This window comes from Lepisosteus platostomus, chromosome 5 (genome assembly GCF_059453375.1).
Source record: "Lepisosteus platostomus isolate fLepPlt1 chromosome 5, fLepPlt1.hap1, whole genome shotgun sequence".
Taxonomy (NCBI): domain Eukaryota; kingdom Metazoa; phylum Chordata; class Actinopteri; order Semionotiformes; family Lepisosteidae; genus Lepisosteus; species Lepisosteus platostomus.
In genome coordinates, this window is record NC_142615.1 from 4086152 (window position 1) to 4106408 (window position 20257).

At 59.4% G+C, this 20257-nt stretch overlaps 2 protein-coding genes across 2 annotated transcripts in view; one reads left to right on the top strand and one right to left on the bottom strand.

The window, feature by feature from the left end:
• Positions 1–8568, top strand: part of abcf1 (ATP binding cassette subfamily F member 1) — a 43170-nt gene extending 34602 nt beyond the window's left edge. Inside the window, exons 21-27 of the mRNA XM_088631276.1 lie at positions 2536–2610; positions 2925–2995; positions 4600–4632; positions 4735–4903; positions 5707–5771; positions 6339–6411; positions 6936–8568. Coding sequence (XP_088487402.1) covers positions 2536–2610; positions 2925–2995; positions 4600–4632; positions 4735–4903; positions 5707–5771; positions 6339–6411; positions 6936–7102 — 653 coding nt within the window. The 3' untranslated portion in view covers positions 7103–8568. The remainder of the gene's footprint in view (positions 1–2535; positions 2611–2924; positions 2996–4599; positions 4633–4734; positions 4904–5706; positions 5772–6338; positions 6412–6935) is intronic.
• A 2725-nt stretch (positions 8569–11293) lies between these two features.
• mrps18b (mitochondrial ribosomal protein S18B) lies at positions 11294–20094 on the bottom strand. The gene is made up of 7 exons (XM_088631291.1): positions 19611–20094; positions 18490–18658; positions 17662–17759; positions 16903–16971; positions 16223–16289; positions 15576–15635; positions 11294–11645 (listed from the first exon to the last, which is right to left on the bottom strand). The coding sequence occupies exons 1-7, from the start codon at positions 19692–19694 to the stop codon at positions 11422–11424; spliced, it is 771 nt and encodes a 256-aa protein (XP_088487417.1). The 5' UTR covers positions 19695–20094; the 3' UTR covers positions 11294–11421.
• Positions 20095–20257: the final 163 nt, after the last annotated feature.

Sequence of the window (20257 nt, forward strand, 5' to 3'; positions counted from 1 at the left end):
GAGTACACCGTGAAGTTCACCTTCCTCAGCCCGCCCATCCTGGGCCTGCACAGTACGGTCCCACACACCGACCCCACCCCGCTGTCCCTGTCTCTCTCTCACACACACCGACCCCACCCCGCTGTCCCTGTCTCTCTCTCTCTCTCTCTCACACCGAGCTCCTGAAGAGGCCCAAGGAGTACACCGTGAAGTTCACCTTCCCCAACCCGCCGCCCCTCAGCCCGCCCATCCTGGGCCTGCACAGTACGGTCCCACACACCGACCCCACCCCGCTGTCCCTGTCTCTCTCTCTCACACCGAGCTCCTGAAGAGGCCCAAGGAGTACACCGTGAAGTTCACCTTCCTCAGCCCGCCCATCCTGGGCCTGCACAGTACGGTCCCACACACCGACCCCACCCCGCTGTCCCTGTCTCTCTCTCACACACACACACCGACCCCACCCCGCTGTCCCTGTCTCTCTCTCTCTCTCTCTCTCTCTCTCTCTCTCTCTCTCACACCGAGCTCCTGAAGAGGCCCAAGGAGTACACCGTGAAGTTCACCTTCCCCAACCCGCCGCCCCTCAGCCCGCCCATCCTGGGCCTGCACAGTACGGTCCCACACACCGACCCCACCCCGCTGTCCCTGTCCCTCTCACACACACACACACCGACCCCACCCCGCTGTCCCTGTCTCTCACACACACACCGACCCCACCCCGCTGTCCCTGTCTCTCTCTCTCATACCGAGCTCCTGAAGAGGCCCAAGGAGTACACCGTGAAGTTCACCTTCCCCAACCCGCCGCCCCTCAGCCCGCCCATCCTGGGCCTGCACAGTACGGTCCCACACACCGACCCCACCCCGCTGTCCCTGTCTCTCTCTCACACACACACCGACCCCACCCCGCTGTCCCTGTCTCTCTCTCACACACACACACCGACCCCACCCCGCTGTCCCTGTCTCTCTCTCACACACACACACACACACACAACCCCACCCCGCTGTCCCTGTCTCTCTCTCACACACACACACCGACCCCACCCCGCTGTCCCTGTCTCTCTCTCACACACACACACACACACCAACCCCACCCCGCTGTCCCTGTCTCAGACACGCCTGTGGTCACTCTCTCTCACTCTCTCTGATCGGACACGCCTGTGGTCACTCTCTCTGATCGAACACGCCTGTGGTCACTCTCTCTGATCGAACACGCCTGTGGTCACTCTCTCTGATCGGACACGCCTGTGGTCACTCTCTCTGATCGGACACGCCTGTGGTCACTCTCTCTGATCGGACACGCCTGTGGTCACTCTCTCTGATCGGACACGCCTGTGGTCACTCTCTCTCACTCTCTCTGATCGGACACGCCTGTGGTCACTCTCTCTGATCAGACTGTCCCTGTGGTCACTCTCTCTGATCAGACTGTCCCTGTGGTCACTCTCTCTGATCGGACATGCCTGTGGTCACTCTCTCTGATCAGACTGTCCCTGTGGTCACTCTCTCTGATCGGACACGCCTGTGGTCACTCTCTCTCACTCTCTCTGATCGGACACGCCTGTGGTCACTCTCACTCTCTCTGATTGGACACGCCTGTGGTCAGTCTCTCTGATCAGACTGTCCCTGTGGTCACTCTCTCTGATCGGACATGCCTGTGGTCAGTCTCTCTGATCAGACTGTCCCTGTGGTCACTCTCTCTGATCGGACATGCCTGTGGTCACTCTCTCTGATCGGACACGCCTGTGGTCAGTCTCTCTGATCAGACTGTCCCTGTGGTCAGTCTCTCTGATCAGACTGTCCCTGTGGTCAGTCTCTCTGATCAGACTGTCCCTGTGGTCACTCTCTCTGATCAGACTGTCCCTGTGGTCACTCTCTCTGATCGGACATGCCTGTGGTCACTCTCTCTGATCGGACAGGCCTGTGGTCAGTCTCTCTGATCAGACTGTCCCTGTGGTCACTCTCTCTGATCAGACACGCCTGTGGTCACTCTCTCTGATCAGACAGGCCTGTGGTCACTCTCTCTGATCAGACTGTCCCTGTGGTCACTCTCTCTGATCAGACTGTCCCTGTGGTCACTCTCTCTGATCAGACAGGCCTGTGGTCACTCTCTCTGATCGGACACGCCTGTGGTCACTCTCTCTGATCAGACTGTCCCTGTGGTCACTCTCTCTGATCAGACTGTCCCTGTGGTCAGTCTCTCTGATCAGACTGTCCCTGTGGTCACTCTCTCTGATCAGACAGGCCTGTGGTCACTCTCTCTGATCAGACAGGCCTGTGGTCACTCTCTCTGATCAGACTGTCCCTGTGGTCACTCTCTCTGATCAGACTGTCCCTGTGGTCACTCTCTCTGATCGGACAGGCCTGTGGTCACTCTCTCTGATCAGACTGTCCCTGTGGTCACTCTCTCTGATCAGACTGTCCCTGTGGTCACTCTCTCTGATCAGACACGCCTGTGGTCACTCTCTCTGATCAGACTGTCCCTGTGGTCACTCTCTCTGATCAGACAGGGTCGCCAGAGCAGGTCACGAAATCAGACCCCGGTAACAATGCCCCTGATTGCAGGTGTGGACTTCACCTACGAGGGACAGAAGCCGCTGTTCAAGAACGTGGACTTCGGGATCGACATGGAGTCGCGGAGTGCGTGAGCCCTTGTTTTAAGGATGGGTGGGGGGGCGTGACCTTTGAGCCCTGGGGGGTGACCTTTGAGTCTTTGGGCGGGGTTTGATCTTTGTGTATTTTGCGGGCTGTGACCTTGAGTCTTTGGGGGGGCGGGCGTGATCTTTGAGCCATGGGAGGGGCGTGACCTTTGAGCCTCTTGGCTCCAGGACTCCGCGCCTCGAGAAATCACGTTTCTCCGAGCCCCTCTGGGGAGGACGGGCGTGGGTGACGCGCTCTCTCTCTCTCTCTTTCTCTCTCTCTCTCTCTCTCTCTCTCTCCCCGTGTGCGTTCAGTCTGCATCGTGGGGCCCAATGGCGTCGGGAAGAGTACGCTGCTCCTGCTGCTGACCGGCAAGCTGACCCCGGTGAGTTCGGAGGTCACGGCGGCTTGGCGAGCCCGAGGACGGGGTGTGTGTGTGGGGGGGTGTGGCTCCTGTGCGAGTCTGGCGTGATTGGTGGGAGATTGAGAGTGGGTGTGGGTGAGTCTGTGATGGGTGGAAGACAGGGTGTGGGCGTGGCCTCTGGGCAAGTCTGGTGTGAGTGGTGGGAGACTGGGTGTGGGGGCGTGTCCTCTCGGTGAGTCTGGTGTGATTGGTGGAAGACAGGGTGTGGGCGTGGCCTCTGGGCGAGTCTGGTGTTATTGGTGGAAGACCGGGTTTGGGGGTGTGGCCTCTGGGCGAGCCTAGTGTGATTGGTGGAAGCCCGGATATGGGGGTGTGGCCTCTCGGCGAGTCTGGTGTGATTGGTGGAAGACCGGATTTGGGGGTGTGGCCTCTCGGCGAGTCTAGTGTGATTGGTGGAAGGTCAGGTGTGGGGGTGTGGCCTCTCAGCAAGTCTAGTGTGATTGGTGGAAGACCGGGTGTGGGGGGCGTGGCCTCTCGGCGAGTCTGGTGTGATTGGCGGGAGACCGGGTGTGGGGGGCGTGGCCTCTCGACGAGTCTGGTGTGATTGGCGGGAGACCGGGTGTGGGGGGCGTGGCCTCTCGGCGAGTCTGGTGTGATTGGCGGGAGACCGGGTGTGGGGGGCGTGGCCTCTCGACGAGTCTGGTGTGATTGGTGGAAGACCGGATTTGGGGGTGTGGCCTCTCGGCGAGTCTAGTGTGATTGGTGGAAGATCAGGTGTGGGGGTGTGGCCTCTCGGCGAGCCTAGTGTGATTGGTGGAAGACCGGGTGTGGGGGTGTGGCCTCTCGGCGAGTCTGGTGTGATTGGCGGAAGATCAGGTGTGGGGGCGTGGCCCCTGGGCGAGTCTGGTGTGATTGGCGGATGACCGGGTGTGGGGGGCGTGGCCTCTGGGCGAGTCTGGTGTGATTGGTGGAAGACCGGGTGTGGGGGGCGTGTCCTCTCGCCGAGTCTGGTGTGATTGGCGGGAGACCGGGTGTGGGGGGCGTGGCCTCTGGGCGAGTCTGGTGTGATTGGTGGAAGACCGGGTGTGGGGGGCGTGGCCTCTCGCCGAGTCTGGTGTGATTGGCGGGAGACCGGGTGTGGGGGGCGTGGCCCCTGGGCGAGTCTGGTGTGATTGGTGGAAGACCGGGTGTGGGGGCGTGGCCTCTGGGCGAGTCTGGTGTGATTGGCGGGAGACCGGGTGTGGGGGGCGTGGCCTCTCGCCGAGTCTGGTGTGATTGGCGGGAGACCGGGTGTGGGGGGCGTGGCCTCTCGCCGAGTCTGGTGTGATTGGTGGGAGACCGGGTGTGGGGGGCGTGGCCTCTGGGCGAGTTTGGTGTGATTGGTGGGAGACCGAGTGTGGGGGGCGTGGCCTCTCGACGAGTCTGGTGTGATTGGCAGGAGACCGGATTTGGGGGTGTGGCCTCTAGGCGAGTGGTGTGATTGGCGGGAGACCGGGTATGGGGGCGTGGCCTCTCGCCGAGTCTGCCGCGGGCTGATAGACTGGATCGTGGCCGTGTGGGGGGGACCGTGGACCCTGCCGTGTCCGCCGCCGCAGTGACCCCCCCGTTTGCTTTCTCCCTTTCAGACGCGAGGAGAGATGAGGAAGAACCACAGGCTGGTGAGTGTCCAGGAGCCTGACGATACCGGCCGTCGAGTCAGTCGGCGAGCTCACCTAACCCCCCCCCCTCCCCGTCTCCCCGTCTCCCCGTCTCCCCCGCAGAAAGTCGGCTTCTTCAACCAGCAGTACGCCGACCAGCTCAACATGGAGGAGAGCCCCACGGAGTACCTGATGAGGAACTTCAACCTGCCCTACCAGGACAGCCGCAAGTGCCTGGGCCGCTTCGGCCTGGAGAGCCACGCCCACACCATCCAGATCAGCAAGCTGTCCGGTGAGGGGGGGGGGGGGCGATCCCACAGCTCCCCGTGGGCCTGTGTGTCTGTGTGTCTGTGTGTCCTGTGATGGACTGGTGTCCTGTCCAGGGTGTGTGAGTGTGTGTGTGTGTGTCCTGTGATGGACTGCTGTCCTGTCCAGGGTGTGTCTGTGTGTCCTGTGATGGACTGGTGTCCTGTCCAGGGTGTGTCTGTGTGTCCTGTGATGGACTGGTGTCCTGTCCAGGGTGTGTGAGTGTGTGTGTGTGTGTCCTGTGATGGACTGGTGTCCTGTCCAGGGTGTGTGAGTGTGTCCTATGATGGACTGCTGTCCTGTCCAGGGTGTGTGTGAGTGTGTGTGTGTGTCCTATGATGGACTGCTGTCCTGTCCAGGGTGTGTGAGTGTGTGTGTGTGTCCTGTGATGGACTGCTGTCCTGTCCAGGGTGTGTGAGTGTGTGTGTGTGTGTCCTGTGATGGACTGGTGTCCTGTCCAGGGTGTGTGAGTGTGTGTGTGTGTGTCCTGTGATGGACTGGTGTCCTGTCCAGGGTGTGTGAGTGTGTGTGTGTGTCCTGTGATGGACTGCTGTCCTGTCCAGGGTGTGTGTGTGTGTGTCCTGTGATGGACTGCTGTCCTGTCCAGGGTGTGTGAGTGTGTGTGTGTCCTGTGATGGACTGCTGTCCTGTCCAGGGTGAGCCCTGCCTTGTGCCTGTTGCTTGCTGGGACAGACTCCAGCTCCCCCAGTCTGTGACCCTGTCCTGGAGAGAGAGCCGGGGGGAGACGGAGGGGTGGTGACTGACCGGCGTCTCCCGACTGTGTTTCAGGAGGTCAGAAGGCCCGTGTGGTGTTCGCTGAGCTCGCCTGCCGGCAGCCTGATGTTCTCATCCTGGTGAGTGGCCGTCAGATCTCCTGCCTCTGTAAGGCGCGCTAATTTACACAGAGGGTGGTGGGGGTGGGGAACAAGCTGCCCAGCCCTGTGGTTGAAGCCGATACCCTGGCTTCTCTCCAGACACAGCTGGGTGAGCTCCTCCAGTCAGGACAGGGGGCTCTTCTGTACACAGAGGGGGGTGGGGGTGTGGAACAAGCCGCCCAGCCCTGTGGTTGAAGCCGATACCCCGGCTTCTCTCAGGACACAGCTGGGTGAGCTCCTGCAGTCAGGACAGGGGGCTCTTCTGTACACAGAGAGGGGTGGGGGTGGGGAACAAGCCGCCCAGCCCTGTGGTTGAAGCCGATACCCTGGCTTCTCTCCAGACACAGCTGGGTCCAGAGTGACGTTGTGCGCTTCACCTGGTCTTCGGCCTGCGAGTGACTGATCGTGACCGAGGCCCAGCCTCGCGATCGTCTGCTCTGCCTTTTGTACCGAACGGCTGCGCTGTCACGCCTTCAGTTTGTGCCTCCGAGGTGAAGAAAGTCTTCACACTTCTTAACACAGCGTTTTCTGCCTGTGTTCCTACAGGACGAGCCGACGAATAACCTGGACATTGAGTCTATCGATGCCTTAGCGGAAGCCATCAATGACTACAAGGGAGGTGAGTTAAGTGTTCATGTCCTGGAGTGTCCAGTCAGTGTGTCTGTATGAACCCCTCTCTCTCTCTCAGTGCAGTGTTCATGTCCTGGAGTGTCCAGTCAGTGTCTCTGTATGAACCCCTCTCTCTCTCAGTGCAGTGTTCATGTCCTGGAGTGTCCAGTCAGTGTCTCTGTATGAACCCCTCTCTCTCTCAGTGCAGTGTTCATGTACTGGAGTGTCCAGTCAGTGTGTCTGTATGAACCCCTCTCTCTCTCAGTGCAGTGTTCATGTCCTGGAGTGTCCAGTCAGTGTGTCTGTATGAACCCCTCTCTCTCTCAGTGCAGTGTTCATGTACTGGAGTGTCCAGTCAGTGTGTCTGTATGAACGCCTCTCTCTCTCAGTGCAGTGTTCATGTCCTGGAGTGTCCAGTCAGTCAGTGTGTCTGTGTGAACCCCCTCTCTCTCTCTCTCTCTCTCTCTCTCTCTCTCTCTCTCTCTCTCTCTCTCTCTCTCTCTCTCTCTCTCTCTCTCTCTCTCGTGTGGTCAGCGGTGATCATCGTCAGCCACGATGCCCGGCTGATCACGGAGACGAACTGCCAGCTCTGGGTGGTGGAGGAGCGGGCGGTCAACCAGATCGACGGCGACTTCGACGACTACAAGCGGGAGGTGCTGGAGGCCCTGGGCGAGACGGTCATGAACCGGACCCGGGACTGAGGACGAGAGTCGGGGCCGGGGGGGAGGGGAGGGGAGGGGAGGGTGGGGGGCAGGGGCTGACCGCAGGCCCAGGCAGCCGCGTGGAGCCTGTGACCCCGGACCCTGGCTGGGGTACAAGGATGAGGAGAGACAGTCTCACAGGCTTGGCCGCAGGGGAGGGAGGTGGGGTGGGACGCCTGTCGCACAGTGACAGTGACGAGGAGCGGATGATGGGATACCCCTGACCCTGGCTGGGGTACGAGGATGAGGAGAGACAGACAGGCTCAGACACAGAGGAGAGGGAGGTGGCGGGGTGGGACGCCTGTCACACAGAGGAGGGAGGAGGGGGGTGGGACGCCTGTCACACAGAGGAGGGAGGGGCTGAGCGCTGGCCCAGACAGTGACGAGGAGCGGATGATGGGATACCCCTGACCCTGGCTGGGGTACGAGGACGGGGGGAGACAGACGGGCTCAGACACAGAGGAGAGGGAGGTGGCGGGGTGGGACGCCTGTCACACAGAGGAGGGAGGGGCTGAGCGCAGGCCCAGACAGTGACGAGGAGCGGATGATGGGATACCCCTGACCCTGGCTGGGGTACGAGGACGCGGAGAGACAGACAGGCTCAGACACAGAGGAGAGGGAGGTGGCGGGGTGGGACGCCTGTCACACAGAGGAGGGAGGGGCTGAGCGCTGGCCCAGACAGTGACGAGGAGCGGATGATGGGATACCCCTGACCCTGGCTGGGGTACGAGGACGCGGAGAGACAGACGGGCTCAGACACAGAGGAGAGGGAGGTGGCGGGGTGGGACGCCTGTCACACAGAGGAGGGAGGGGCTGAGCGCAGGCCCAGACAGTGACGAGGAGCGGATGATGGGATACCCCTGACCCTGGCTGGGGTACGAGGACGCGGAGAGACAGACAGGCTCAGACACAGAGGAGAGGGAGGTGGCGGGGTGGGACGCCTGTCACACAGAGGAGGGAGGAGGGGGGTGGGACGCCTGTCACACAGAGGAGGGAGGGGCTGAGCGCAGGCCCAGACAGTGACGAGGAGCGGATGATGGGATACCCCTGGCCCTGGCTGGGGTACGAGGACGCGGAGAGACAGACGGGCTCAGACACAGAGGAGAGGGAGGTGGCGGGGTGGGACGCCTGTCACACAGAGGAGGGAGGAGGGGGGTGGGACGCCTGTCACACAGAGGAGGGAGGGGCTGAGCGCTGGCCCAGACAGTGACGAGGAGCGGATGATGGGATACCCCTGACCCTGGCTGGGGTACGAGGACGCGGAGACACAGAGAGGGAGGAGGGGGGTGGGACGCCCCTGGGTCCTAGTGCCCCCCTTCTTCAAGTTCCCGAGCCAGTCAGTCCAGTTGTTTTGAGAATGGGGGATGGGGGGGTGGGGTGGGGTTGACGATCTCAGCATTTTAATGGCTTTTCAGAGCTGTGTAGCGGCCAGAGAGCGACCAATAAAATGAGTTTGTTTTGCATCAGCGTGGCTGTCGGTATCGTTATTGCACTCGGTGTCCTTGTTCCTGGGGCTGTGTGGGTCTGTGTGGAGTTTGCATGTTCTACGTCGGGGGTGTGCGTTTTCCTTCCTGCGGGCCAGCAGAGACGTGCTGGTGGGTTAACTGGCTTCTGGTAAAACCTGTGTGTGTCCTGTGATGGACTGGTGTCCTGTCCAGGGTGTGTGAATGTGTGTGTGTGTCCTGTGATGGACTGGTGTCCTGTCCAGGGTGTGTGAGTGTGTGTGTGTGTCCTGTGATGGACTGGTGTCCTGTCCAGGGTGTGTGTGTGTGTCCTGTGATGGACTGGTGTCCTGTCCAGGGTGTGTAAGTGTGTGTGTCTGCCTGTGATGGACTGCTGTCCTGTCCAGGTTGTGCGAGTGTGTGTGTGTCCTGTGATGGACTGCTGTCCTGTCCAGGGTGTGTGAGTGTGTGTGTGTGTCCTGTGATGGACTGCTGTCCTGTCCAGGGTGTGTGAGTGTGTGTGTGTCCTGTGATGGACTGGTGTCCTGTCCAGGGTGTGTGAGTGTGTGTGTGTGTGTCCTGTGATGGCCTGGTGTCCTGTCCAGGGTGTGTGTGTGAGTGTGTGTGTGTCCTGTGATGGCCTGCTGTCCTGTCCAGGGTGTGTGTGTGAGTGTGTGTGTGTCCTGTGATGGACTGCTGTCCTGTCCAGGGTGTGTGAGTGTGTGTGTGTCCTGTGATGGACTGGTGTCCTGTCCAGGGTGTGTGAGTGTGTGTGTGTCCTGTGATGGACTGGTGTCCTGTCCAGGGTGTGTGTGTGAGTGTGTGTGTCCTGTGATGGACTGCTGTCCTGTCCAGGGTGTGTGTGTGAGTGTGTGTGTGTCCTGTGATGGCCTGCTGTCCTGTCCAGGGTGTGTGTGTGAGTGTGTGTGTGTCCTGTGATGGACTGCTGTCCTGTCCAGGGTGTGTGAGTGTGTGTGTCCTGTGATGGACTGCTGTCCTGTCCAGGGTGTGTGAGTGTGTGTGTCCTGTGATGGACTGCTGTCCTGTCCAGGGTGTGTGAGTGTGTGTGTGTGTCCTGTGATGGACTGCTGTCCTGTCCAGGGTGTGTGAGTGTGTGTGTGTGTCCTGTGATGGACTGCTGTCCTGTCCAGGGTGTGTGTGTGTGTGTCCTGTGATGGACTGCTGTCCTGTCCAGGGTGTGTGTGTGTGTGTCCTGTGATGGACTGGTGTCCTGTCCAGGGTGTGTGAGTGTGTGTGTGTCCTGTGATGGACTGCTGTCCTGTCCAGGGTGTGTGTGAGTGTGTGTGTGTCCTGTGATGGCCTGCTGTCCTGTCCAGGGTGTGTGTGTGAGTGTGTGTGTGTCCTGTGATGGACTGGTGTCCTGTCCAGGGTGTGTGTGAGTGTGTGTGTGTCCTGTGATGGCCTGCTGTCCTGTCCAGGGTGTGTGTGTGAGTGAGTGTGTGTGTGTCCTGTGATGGCCTGCTGTCCTGTCCAGGGTGTGTGTGTGAGTGTGTGTGTGTCCTGTGATGGACTGCTGTCCTGTCCAGGGTGTGTGAGTGTGTGTGTCCTGTGATGGACTGCTGTCCTGTCCAGGGTGTGTGAGTGTGTGTGTCCTGTGATGGACTGCTGTCCTGTCCAGGGTGTGTGAGTGTGTGTGTGTGTCCTGTGATGGACTGCTGTCCTGTCCAGGGTGTGTGAGTGTGTGTGTGTGTCCTGTGATGGACTGCTGTCCTGTCCAGGGTGTGTGAGTGTGTGTGTGTGTCCTGTGATGGACTGCTGTCCTGTCCAGGGTGTGTGTGTGTGTGTCCTGTGATGGACTGCTGTCCTGTCCAGGGTGTGTGAGTGTGTGTGTGTCCTGTGATGGACTGGTGTCCTGTCCAGGGTGTGTGAGTGTGTGTGTGTCCTGTGATGGCCTGCTGTCCTGTCCAGGGTGTGTGTGTGAGTGTGTGTGTGTCCTGTGATGGACTGCTGTCCTGTCCAGGGTGTGTGTGTGTGTCCTGTGATGGACTGCTGTCCTGTCCAGGGTGTGTGAGTGTGTGTGTGTGTGTCCTGTGATGGACTGGTGTCCTGTCCAGGGTGTGTGTGTGAGTGTGTGTGTGTCCTGTGATGGACTGCTGTCCTGTCCAGGGTGTGTGTCCTGTGATGGACTGGTGTCCTGTCCAGGGTGTGTGAGTGTGTGTGTGTCCTGTGATGGACTGCTGTCCTGTCCAGGGTGTGTATGTGTGTGTGTGTGTGTGTGTGTGTGTGTGTGTGTGTGTGTGTCCTGTGATGGACTGGTGTCCTGTCCAGGGTGTGTGTCCTGTGATGGACTGGTGTCCTGTCCAGGGTGTGTGAGTGTGTGTGTGTCCTGTGATGGACTGCTGTCCTGTCCAGGGTGTGTGTCCTGTGATGGACTGCTGTCCTGTCCAGGGTGTGTGAGTGTGTGTGTGTCCTGTGATGGACTGCTGTCCTGTCCAGGGTGTGTGTCCTGTGATGGACTGGTGTCCTGTCCAGGGTGTGTGTGTGTGTGTGTGTCCTGTGATGGACTGGTGTCCTGTCCAGGGTGTGTGAGTGTGTGTGTGTGCCCTGTGATGGACTGGTGTCCTGTCCAGGGTGTGTGAGTGTGTGTGTGTGTGTGTGTGTGTCCTGTGATGGACTGGTGTCCTGTCCAGGGTGAGCCCTGCCTTGTGCCTGTTGCTTGCTGGGACAGACTCCAGCTCCCCCCAGTCTGTGACCCCGTCCTGGAGAGAGAGCCGGGGGGAGAGGGAGGGGTGGATGAATATAACTTTATTTCCGTCCTCACAGTTCGTTCACAGAGAAAAAAAACGAGGGACGCGGGTCTCGAAGGGAGACCCCCAGAGCAGTTCAGGTGCCCCGAGTCCCCCTCGCGGCGGCGGCTCACTCGCGGGCGGGCCCTTCCTGCGCGGGCCGGAGGTACTTCCTGTAGACCCTCTGGACGCGGGCCAGGTCGCGGGGGTCGGGCCGGGGCGGCCGGTACCAGCTGTACCAGGGCTCGCCGGCGGCCCGGCTCGGCGGCGGCGGGGGGGGGGCGACGGCGCCGTGGCGGTTGGAGAAGTCCTTCCCCTCGAAGTCCGCGAGGGGCACCTGGACCGGCAGCAGCCCTGGGAGGGGGGGAGAGAGGAGAGAGAGAGCCGCTCAGTCTGGGCTCCGGAGAACGGGAGCAGGGGCAGGGGACGGGGACGGGGGGGGAGGGGGGACGGGGGAGACGACCCGAGGCCTGGCGTCAGGAAGGTCAGGCATCCCCCCACCCTCTCCTCCCCAGCAATCTCTCTCACCCCTGTCTATCCACTGTCTCCTCTCTCCTCACCCCTGTCTATCCACTGTCTCCCCTCTCCTCACTGTCTCTCCCTCTCCTCACCCCTGTCTATCCACTGTCTCCCCTCTCCTCACCCCTGTCTATCCACTGTCTCCCCTCTCCTCACCCCTGTCTATCCACTGTCTCCCCTCTCCTCACCCCTGTCTATCCACTGTCTCCCCTCTCCTCACTGTCTCCCCTCTCCTCACCCCTGTCTATCCACTGTCTCCCCTCTCCTCACTGTCTCTCCCTCTCCTCACCCCTGTCTATCCACTGTCTCCCCTCTCCTCACCCCTGTCTATCCACTGTCTCCCCTCTCCTCACCCCTGTCTATCCACTGTCTCCTCTCTCCTCCCCCCTGTCTATCCACTGTCTCTCCCCTCCACACCCCTGTCTATCCACTGTCTCCCCTCTCCTCACCCCTGTCTATCCACTGTCTCCTCTCTCCTCCCCCCTGTCTATCCACTGTCTCTCCCCTCTCCTCACCCCTGTCTATCCACTGTCTCCCCTCTCCTCACCCCTGTCTATCCACTGTCTCCTCTCTCCTCCCCCCTGTCTATCCACTGTCTCTCCCCTCCACACCCCTGTCTATCCACTGTCTCTCCCCTCCTCACCCGTCTATTCACTGTCTCCCCTCTCCTCACCCCTGTCTATCCACTGTCTCCTCTCTCCTCACCCCTGTCTATCCACTGTCTCCCCTCTCCTCACCCCTGTCTCCCCTCTCCTCACCCCTGTCTATCCACTGTCTCCCCTCTCCTCACCCCTGTCTATCCACTGTCTCCCCTCTCCTCACCCCTGTCTATCCACTGTCTCCTCTCTCCTCCCCCCTGTCTATCCACTGTCTCTCCCCTCCACACCCGTCTATCCACTGTCTCCCCTCTCCTCACCCCTGTCTATCCACTGTCTCCTCTCTCCTCACCCCTGTCTATCCACTGTCTCCCCTCTCCTCACCCCTGTCTATCCACTGTCTCCTCTCTCCTCCCCCCTGTCTATCCACTGTCTCTCCCCTCCACACCCCTGTCTATCCACTGTCCCCCCTCTCCTCACCCCTGTCTATCCACTGTCTCTCCCTTCCTCACCCCTGTCTATCCACTGTCTCCCCTCTCCTCACCCCTGTCTATCCACTGTCTCCCCTCTCCTCACCCCTGTCTATCCACTGTCTCCCCTCTCCTCACCCCTGTCTATCCACTGTCTCTCCCCTCTCCTCACCCCTGTCTATCCACTGTCTCTCCCCTCTCCTCACTGTCTATCCACTGTCTCCTCTCTCCTCACCCCTGTCTATCCACTGTCTCTCCCTTCCACACCCCTGTCTATCCACTGTCTCCCCTCTCCTCACCCCTGTCTATCCACTGTCTCCCCTCTCCTCACCCCTGTCTATCCACTGTCTCTCCCCTCTCCTCACCCCTGTCTATCCACTGTCTCCCCTCTCCTCACCCCTGTCTATCCACTGTCTCCCCTCTCCTCACCCCTGTCTATCCACTGTCTCCCCTCTCCTCACCCCTGTCTATCCACTGTCTCCTCTCTCCTCACCCCTGTCTATCCACTGTCTCCCCTCTCCTCACTGTCTCCCCTCTCCTCACCCCTGTCTATCCACTGTCTCCCCTCTCCTCACCCGTCTATCCCCTGTCTCCCCTCTCCTCACTGTCTCTCCCTCTCCTCACCCCTGTCTATCCACTGTCTCTCCCCTCTCCTCACCCCTGTCTATCCACTGTCTCCCCTCTCCTCACTGTCTCCCCTCTCCTCACCCCTGTCTATCCACTGTCTCCCCTCTCCTCACCCCTGTCTATCCCCTGTCTCCCCTCTCCTCACTGTCTCCCCTCTCCTCACCCCTGTCTATCCACTGTCTCCCCTCTCCTCACCCGTCTATCCCCTGTCTCCCCTCTCCTCACTGTCTCTCCCTCTCCTCACCCCTGTCTATCCACTGTCTCCCCTCTCCTCACCCCTGTCTATCCACTGTCTCCCCTCTCCTCACTGTCTCCTCTCCTCACCCCTGTCTATCCACTGTCTCCCCTCTCCTCACCCCTGTCTATCCACTGTCTCCCCTCTCCTCACTGTCTCTCCCTCTCCTCACCCCTGTCTATCCACTGTCTCCCCTCTCTCCTCACCCCTGTCTATCCACTGTCTCCCCTCTCTCCTCACCCCTGTCTATCCACTGTCTCCCCTCTCCTCACTGTCTCTCCCTCTCCTCACCCCTGTCTATCCACTGTCTCCCCTCTCCTCACCCCTGTCTATCCACTGTCTCTCCCTCTCCTCACCCGTCTATCCACTGTCTCCTCTCTCCACACCCCTGTCTATCCACTGTCTCCCCTCTCCTCACTGTCTCTCCCTCTCCTCACCCCTGTCTATCCACTGTCTCCCCTCTCCTCACTGTCTCTCCCTCTCCTCACCCCTGTCTATCCACTGTCTCCCCTCTCCTCACCCCTGTCTATCCACTGTCTCCCCTCTCCACACCCGTCTATCCACTGTCTCCCCTCTCCTCACTGTCTCCTCTCTCCTCACCCCTGTCTATCCACTGTCTCCCCTCTCCTCACCCCTGTCTATCCCCTGTCTCCCCTCTCCTCACTGTCTCTCCCTCTCCTCACCCCTGTCTATCCACTGTCTCCTCTCTCCTCACTGTCTATCCACTGTCTCCCCTCTCCTCACTGTCTCTCCCTCTCCTCACCCCTGTCTATCCACTGTCTCCCCTCTCCTCACCCCTGTCTATCCACTGTCTCCCCTCTCCTCACCCCTGTCTATCCACTGTCTCCCCTCTCCTCACTGTCTCCCCTCTCCTCACCCCTGTCTATCCACTGTCTCCCCTCTCCTCACTGTCTCCCCTCTCCTCACCCCTGTCTATCCACTGTCTCCCCTCTCCTCACTGTCTCTCCCTCTCCTCACCCCTGTCTATCCACTGTCTCCCCTCTCCTCACCCCTGTCTATCCACTGTCTCTCCCCTCTCCACACCCCTGTCTATCCACTGTCTCCCCTCTCCTCACCCCTGTCTATCCACTGTCTCCCCTCTCCTCACCCCTGTCTATCCACTGTCTCCCCTCTCCTCACCCGTCTATCCACTGTCTCCCCTCTCCTCACTGTCTCCCCTCTCCTCACCCGTCTATCCACTGTCTCCCCTCTCCTCACCCCTGTCTATCCACTGTCTCCCCTCTCCTCACCCCTGTCTATCCACTGTCTCTCCCCTCTCCTCACCCCTGTCTCCCCTCTCCTCACCCCTGTCTATCCACTGTCTCTCCTCTCCTCACCCCTGTCTATCCACTGTCTCCCCTCTCCTCACCCCTGTCTATCCACTGTCTCCCCTCTCCTCACCCGTCTATCCAGTCTCCCCTCTCCTCACCCCTGTCTATCCACTGTCTCTCCCCTCTCCTCACCCCTGTCTATCCACTGTCTCTCCCCTCTCCTCACCCCTGTCTATCCACTGTCTCCCCTCTCCTCACCCCTGTCTATCCACTGTCTCCCCTCTCCTCACCCCTGTCTATCCACTGTCCCCCCTCTCCTCACCCCTGTCTATCCACTGTCTCTCCTCTCCTCACCCCTGTCTATCCACTGTCTCTCCTCTCCTCACCCCTGTCTATCCACTGTCTCCCCTCTCCTCACCCCTGTCTATCCACTGTCCCCCCTCTCCTCACCCCTGTCTATCCACTGTCTCCCCTCTCCTCACCCCTGTCTATCCCCTGTCCCCCCTCTGTCTCCACTGTCCCCGGGGACGGGGACAGGGGAGGGAAGTGGAGGACGGGCGCCTCACCGTGCTCTCTGGCCGTGTCGATGGCTCGGGTCAGACTCTTCTGCTGCCTCATGCAGACACCTGCAGGGGAGAGAGAGAGAGATGGATACTGAGATACAGACAGTGCAGGAGAGAGAGAGAGATGGATACAGAGATACAGCCAGTGCAGGAGAGAGAGGAGAGAGAGAGATGGATACTGAGATACAGCCAGTGCAGGAGAGAGAGGAGAGAGAGAGAGATGGATACAGAGATACAGTGTAGACAGTGTACTTCTGCCAGAGTCACATCGGGTCCCAATCCTACTGGGAGAGGGAGGAGGGAACTCAGTTGATCTGGCAGCCCAGTATGTGATCTCCTGTCCCAGCCTGAGGAACAGTGAGTCTGTCTCCCAATAATGCTCCAGCCGCCTACAGAATAGGTCTTTGTTGTAAATGTCTGTAACATGTCTGTAGATTTTATTTTACTTCTATTTTTTTGTTTTGTTCCATGTTAATTTTATTATTTTTATTTGCTTTGGCAACACTGATTGTACCCATCGGTCATGCTAATAAAGCACCTTGAATTGAATTGAATTGAGAGGGAGGGCAGGGGCGATGTCAGACCCGCAGGGAGAACGGGAGAGAGGGAGGGAGGGAGGGAGGACAGAGGGGTCCCCCGGGGGGCCCTACCTGTGCGCGTGGAGTCGTACACCTCTCCCGTGTGCGGGCTGAGGAACTGCTGCAGCAGCTTCACGTTCTGAGAGGGAGAGGGAGAGGGAGGGGGAGACGGGTGAGTGGAAGGGCCGGACCCCCGCACGGCCCCCCGGCTGGAGCCCCCCGGCAGCTGATCCGGTCCGCAGCTTGGCCTACGCGTCGGCAGGCCGGCCCCCCTCAGCAGCAACGCCGCCCCCTGCTGGAGCCCGGTGGTCACTACGTTCCAGGCCGGCGGACGTCCTCGATTCTGCGGTCACTGTCTCTTGTGGCGGGACAGCTGGGTGGGCTGGGAGCCACCGTTTGGCAAGGGGGGGGGGGGGTGACGTACTCGTCTCAGAGGGGGACTCGAACCCACAACCCCACCTGTAGTCAGGATGCCAGGGGGCCTGCCCAGTACACCACACTACGACCCCCCCAGAAAGTACCAGTAAAGTCCAGGTATGTGGGTTGCTACATGGGACAGCAATTCAGCCCACCTTACAGTCGCTATCTTCCCAGAAGGCTCCGCCTGCACCGAGCTGACACCCCTCGTTCCCGGCGTGTATCGTATATCGGGGTCCCCCCCCTGCAGCCGTGACCTTTGACCTCTGGCGAAGCCGTGCCCGCCGGGGAGAGGCGGTACTGGGGGCATGATGGGAAGGCGGGGCGGGACTCACCTGGTAGTGGACGACGAGCTTGGGGTCTCGGCAGATGGGACAGGGGTTCCCCGAGATCTTATCCCCCCTCTGAAGGCACAAGAAACGCACAGATCTTGTGGTCAGGACAGAGGCTCCACACTCTGGGCTGTACAGTCTGATCTACAGTCTCTCTCTCTCTCTCCTGCCCCTGATCTGCTGTGTGTTGGGGCTGTAGGAGGAGACACTCTGGGCTGTACAGTCTCATCTACAGTCTCTCTCTCTCTCCTGCCCCTGATCTGCTGTGTTGTTGGGGCTGTAGGAGGAGACACTCTGGGCTGTACAGTCTGATCTACAGTCTCTCTCTCTCTCTCCTGTCCCTGATCTGCTGTGTGTTGGGGCTGTACAGTCTGATCTACAGTCTCTCTCTCTCTCCTGCCCCTGATCTGCTGTGTGTTGGGGCTGTAGGAGGAGACACTCTGGGCTGTACAGTCTGATCTACAGTCTCTCTCTCTCTCTCTCCTGCCCCTGATCTGCTGTGTGTTGGGGCTGTAGGAGGAGACACTCTGGGCTGTACAGTCTGATCTACAGCCTCTCTCTCTCTCCTGCCCCTGATCTGCTGTGTGTTGGGGCTGTAGGAGGAGACACTCTGGGCTGTACAGTCTGATCTACAGTCTCTCTCTCTCTCCTGCCCCTGATCTGCTGTGTGTTGGGGCTGTAGGAGGAGACACTCTGGGCTGTACAGTCTGATCTACAGTCTCTCTCTCTCTGTGTGTGTGTGTGCGCATTGAGACCACTCACGATGCAGGTCTTGCGTGTCTTCTGTGGGGGGATCCCCCCCTTGTGGTTCCTGCGGTAGTCAGTCCACACCTCCCGCTGTCCGTAGCGCTCAACATACTCTGGGGGGGGGGAGAAACAGAGCAGACCCCTGTCAGCCAGCAGAGCACCACCCAGGACACACACACACCCTGGACAGGACAGCAGTCCATCACAGGACACACACACACACACTCACACACCCTGGACAGGACAGCAGTCCATCACAGGACACACACACTCACTCACACACCCTGGACAGGACACCAGTCCATCACAGGACACACACACACACCCTGGACAGGACAGCAGTCCATCACAGGACACACACACACACTCACACACCCTGGACAGGACACCAGTCCATCACAGGACACACACACACCCTGGACAGGACACCAGTCCATCACAGGACACACACACACACACTCACACACCCTGGACAGGACAGCAGTCCATCACAGGACACACACACACACCCTGGACAGGACAGCAGTCCATCACAGGACACACACACACACCCTGGACAGGACAGCAGTCCATCACAGGACACACACACACACACTCACACCCCCTGGACAGGACACCAGTCCATCACAGGACACACACACACACTCACACACCCTGGACAGGACACCAGTCCATCACAGGACACACACACACACTCACACACCCTGGACAGGACAGCAGTCCATCACAGGACCCACACAGACAGCACCCCCCAGATCCGGGATGGAGCCCAGGAACCCCAGCCCTGTGAGTCAGCAGTGCTGACCCCTGTGACCCCCGCCCCCCCCCCAGCGCACGCCGTACCCTCGCTGTCCAGGTACTCCCAGGGCCGCTCCCTGTAGCGCGCGAGGCTGTCGAAGGCCTCCGCCTGGGTGGTCTCTCCGGCCCCTCCGGCGGGCGTGGCCTCCCCTGGCGCCGCCGTGCTGGCGGAGCGGCGCAAGGCCAGCGCCCGCTGTCCCGCCCGGGGCACGAGCTGCGGGGCACACAGACAGAGAGAGCCAGGGGGTGAGACAGGCGCACAGCTACCGCCACGTCGGGGAAACAGCCCAGATGATGTTTTTACTGCACGTCTGGGGAAGTGGGTGTCCTGTGATGGACTGGTGTCCTGTCCAGGGTGTGTGTGTGTGTGTGTGTGTGTGTGTGTGTGTGTGTGTCCTGTGATGGACTGGTGTCCTGTCCAGGGTGTGTGTGTGTCCTGTGATGGACTGGTGTCCTGTCCAGGGTGTGTGTGTGTCCTGTGATGGACTGGTGTCCTGTCCAGGGTGGGTGAGTGTGTGTGTCCTGTGATGGACTGGTGTCCTGGGAAACCCCCACCGGTTTAGACCTCGACCCCTCTGGAAGGACCCCTTCGGAACTGCCTCTCTTGGTACGATTTAAACATATAATGAATGATTGATACATCTGAAGAAAGCGCTTTGAGTGGAGTGTCCAGAAAAGCGCTATGTGATGATTATGATGAACACGACCACCCCCCCCGCAGCGATTAAATTCGTAACCCGCCCGTCGGGTCGTTTTTTTAATACACTCGTTAAACGGGGGGAAAGGAGCAGGGTCAGATCCGACAGATCTGCGGTGGACAGAATTTTTTTTTTTTTAAAAAACCCTACAAATTAGCATCCGAAGCACAGAGGCTAGGGAGGGTTTGTTATGAAAACGATACGTCCGGTTTGCATGAGAAAACTGAAATGATGTAAAAAATTGTCTGAGGTACTTTAGCAGCTTTCATACTTTATTTCTGCAGCGTGTCGAGTTAAATATATATATTTATAAACATTTATTTTTCAAGTACAATATTTCAGCGAGGCGTATGAGTGCCAACTTGTATCGGACCGGTGAGACTTGACCGTGAGGCCGTCGGTGTGCCTTTAATACCGAATTATGTGGGTTTCGGTTTGTTGTGGGTTTTCTTTTGGCGGGGGGCCTACCTGAGCATCCCGGAGACCCCTCAAAACGACAGGCGTGGCCCGCTGAACGAGTCCCCTCAACATGCCCGACAAGGAGGCCGCCATCTTTCCCGGCGTTGTTAAGGGTTCAAAGGTCAGGGGTCGCGTTGGCGGAAGAGGGGGGTCACCGAAACAAAACAAATCCCGCAGAGTTCGGGTTTTTTCTTCTAGTTCGAGCTTTTTCCGGTCGCGATGGGAAGTATGACGCGGAACAGACACCTTCGAAGAAAAAATAAGCCCCCCTCAGTCGGTTGAATTTGTTTAAAAACCGTTCGCTGCCGCAATGGCGCCGATGCGCGTTCGTGTGTCGTCGACGGTGTGTGTGTGTGTGTTTTAAAAGCTGTGGCCAATAAAAATCGGCGTCAAACACAACCCCCTTTAATTGTATCGTATGGATTAATCATCTGCACCCCGTTTTCTAGGGAGAAGCTTGGGGTCCCCAGCCGGGTGACGGGGAATTGGACTGCCGAGAGGCGGACGTGACCAGGCGCGTGAACGCGCATGACACGCACTTTTATTTTAAAGACGGGGGAAAAACGTTCACCCCTACATAATTAAAGATCAGTAAACCCTCAAGAATATAATATATTGCATTTCCACACGTCTGCGGCACGATGGGACGATAAATA

What these genes read in the sequence shown, in the direction of transcription:
- mrps18b (XM_088631291.1), bottom strand. Translation starts at nt 19,694, where the DNA reads ATGGCGGCCTCCTTGTCGGGCATGTTGAGGGGACTCGTTCAGCGGGCC. An exon ending in AGACACGCAAGACCTGCATC is followed by an intron (nt 16,972 to 17,661) that starts GTGAGTGGTCTC and finishes TTGTGCCTTCAG; the next exon opens with AGGGGGGATAAGATCTCGGG. An exon ending in GTACGACTCCACGCGCACAG is followed by an intron (nt 15,636 to 16,222) that starts GTAGGGCCCCCC and finishes TCTCCCCTGCAG; the next exon opens with GTGTCTGCATGAGGCAGCAG.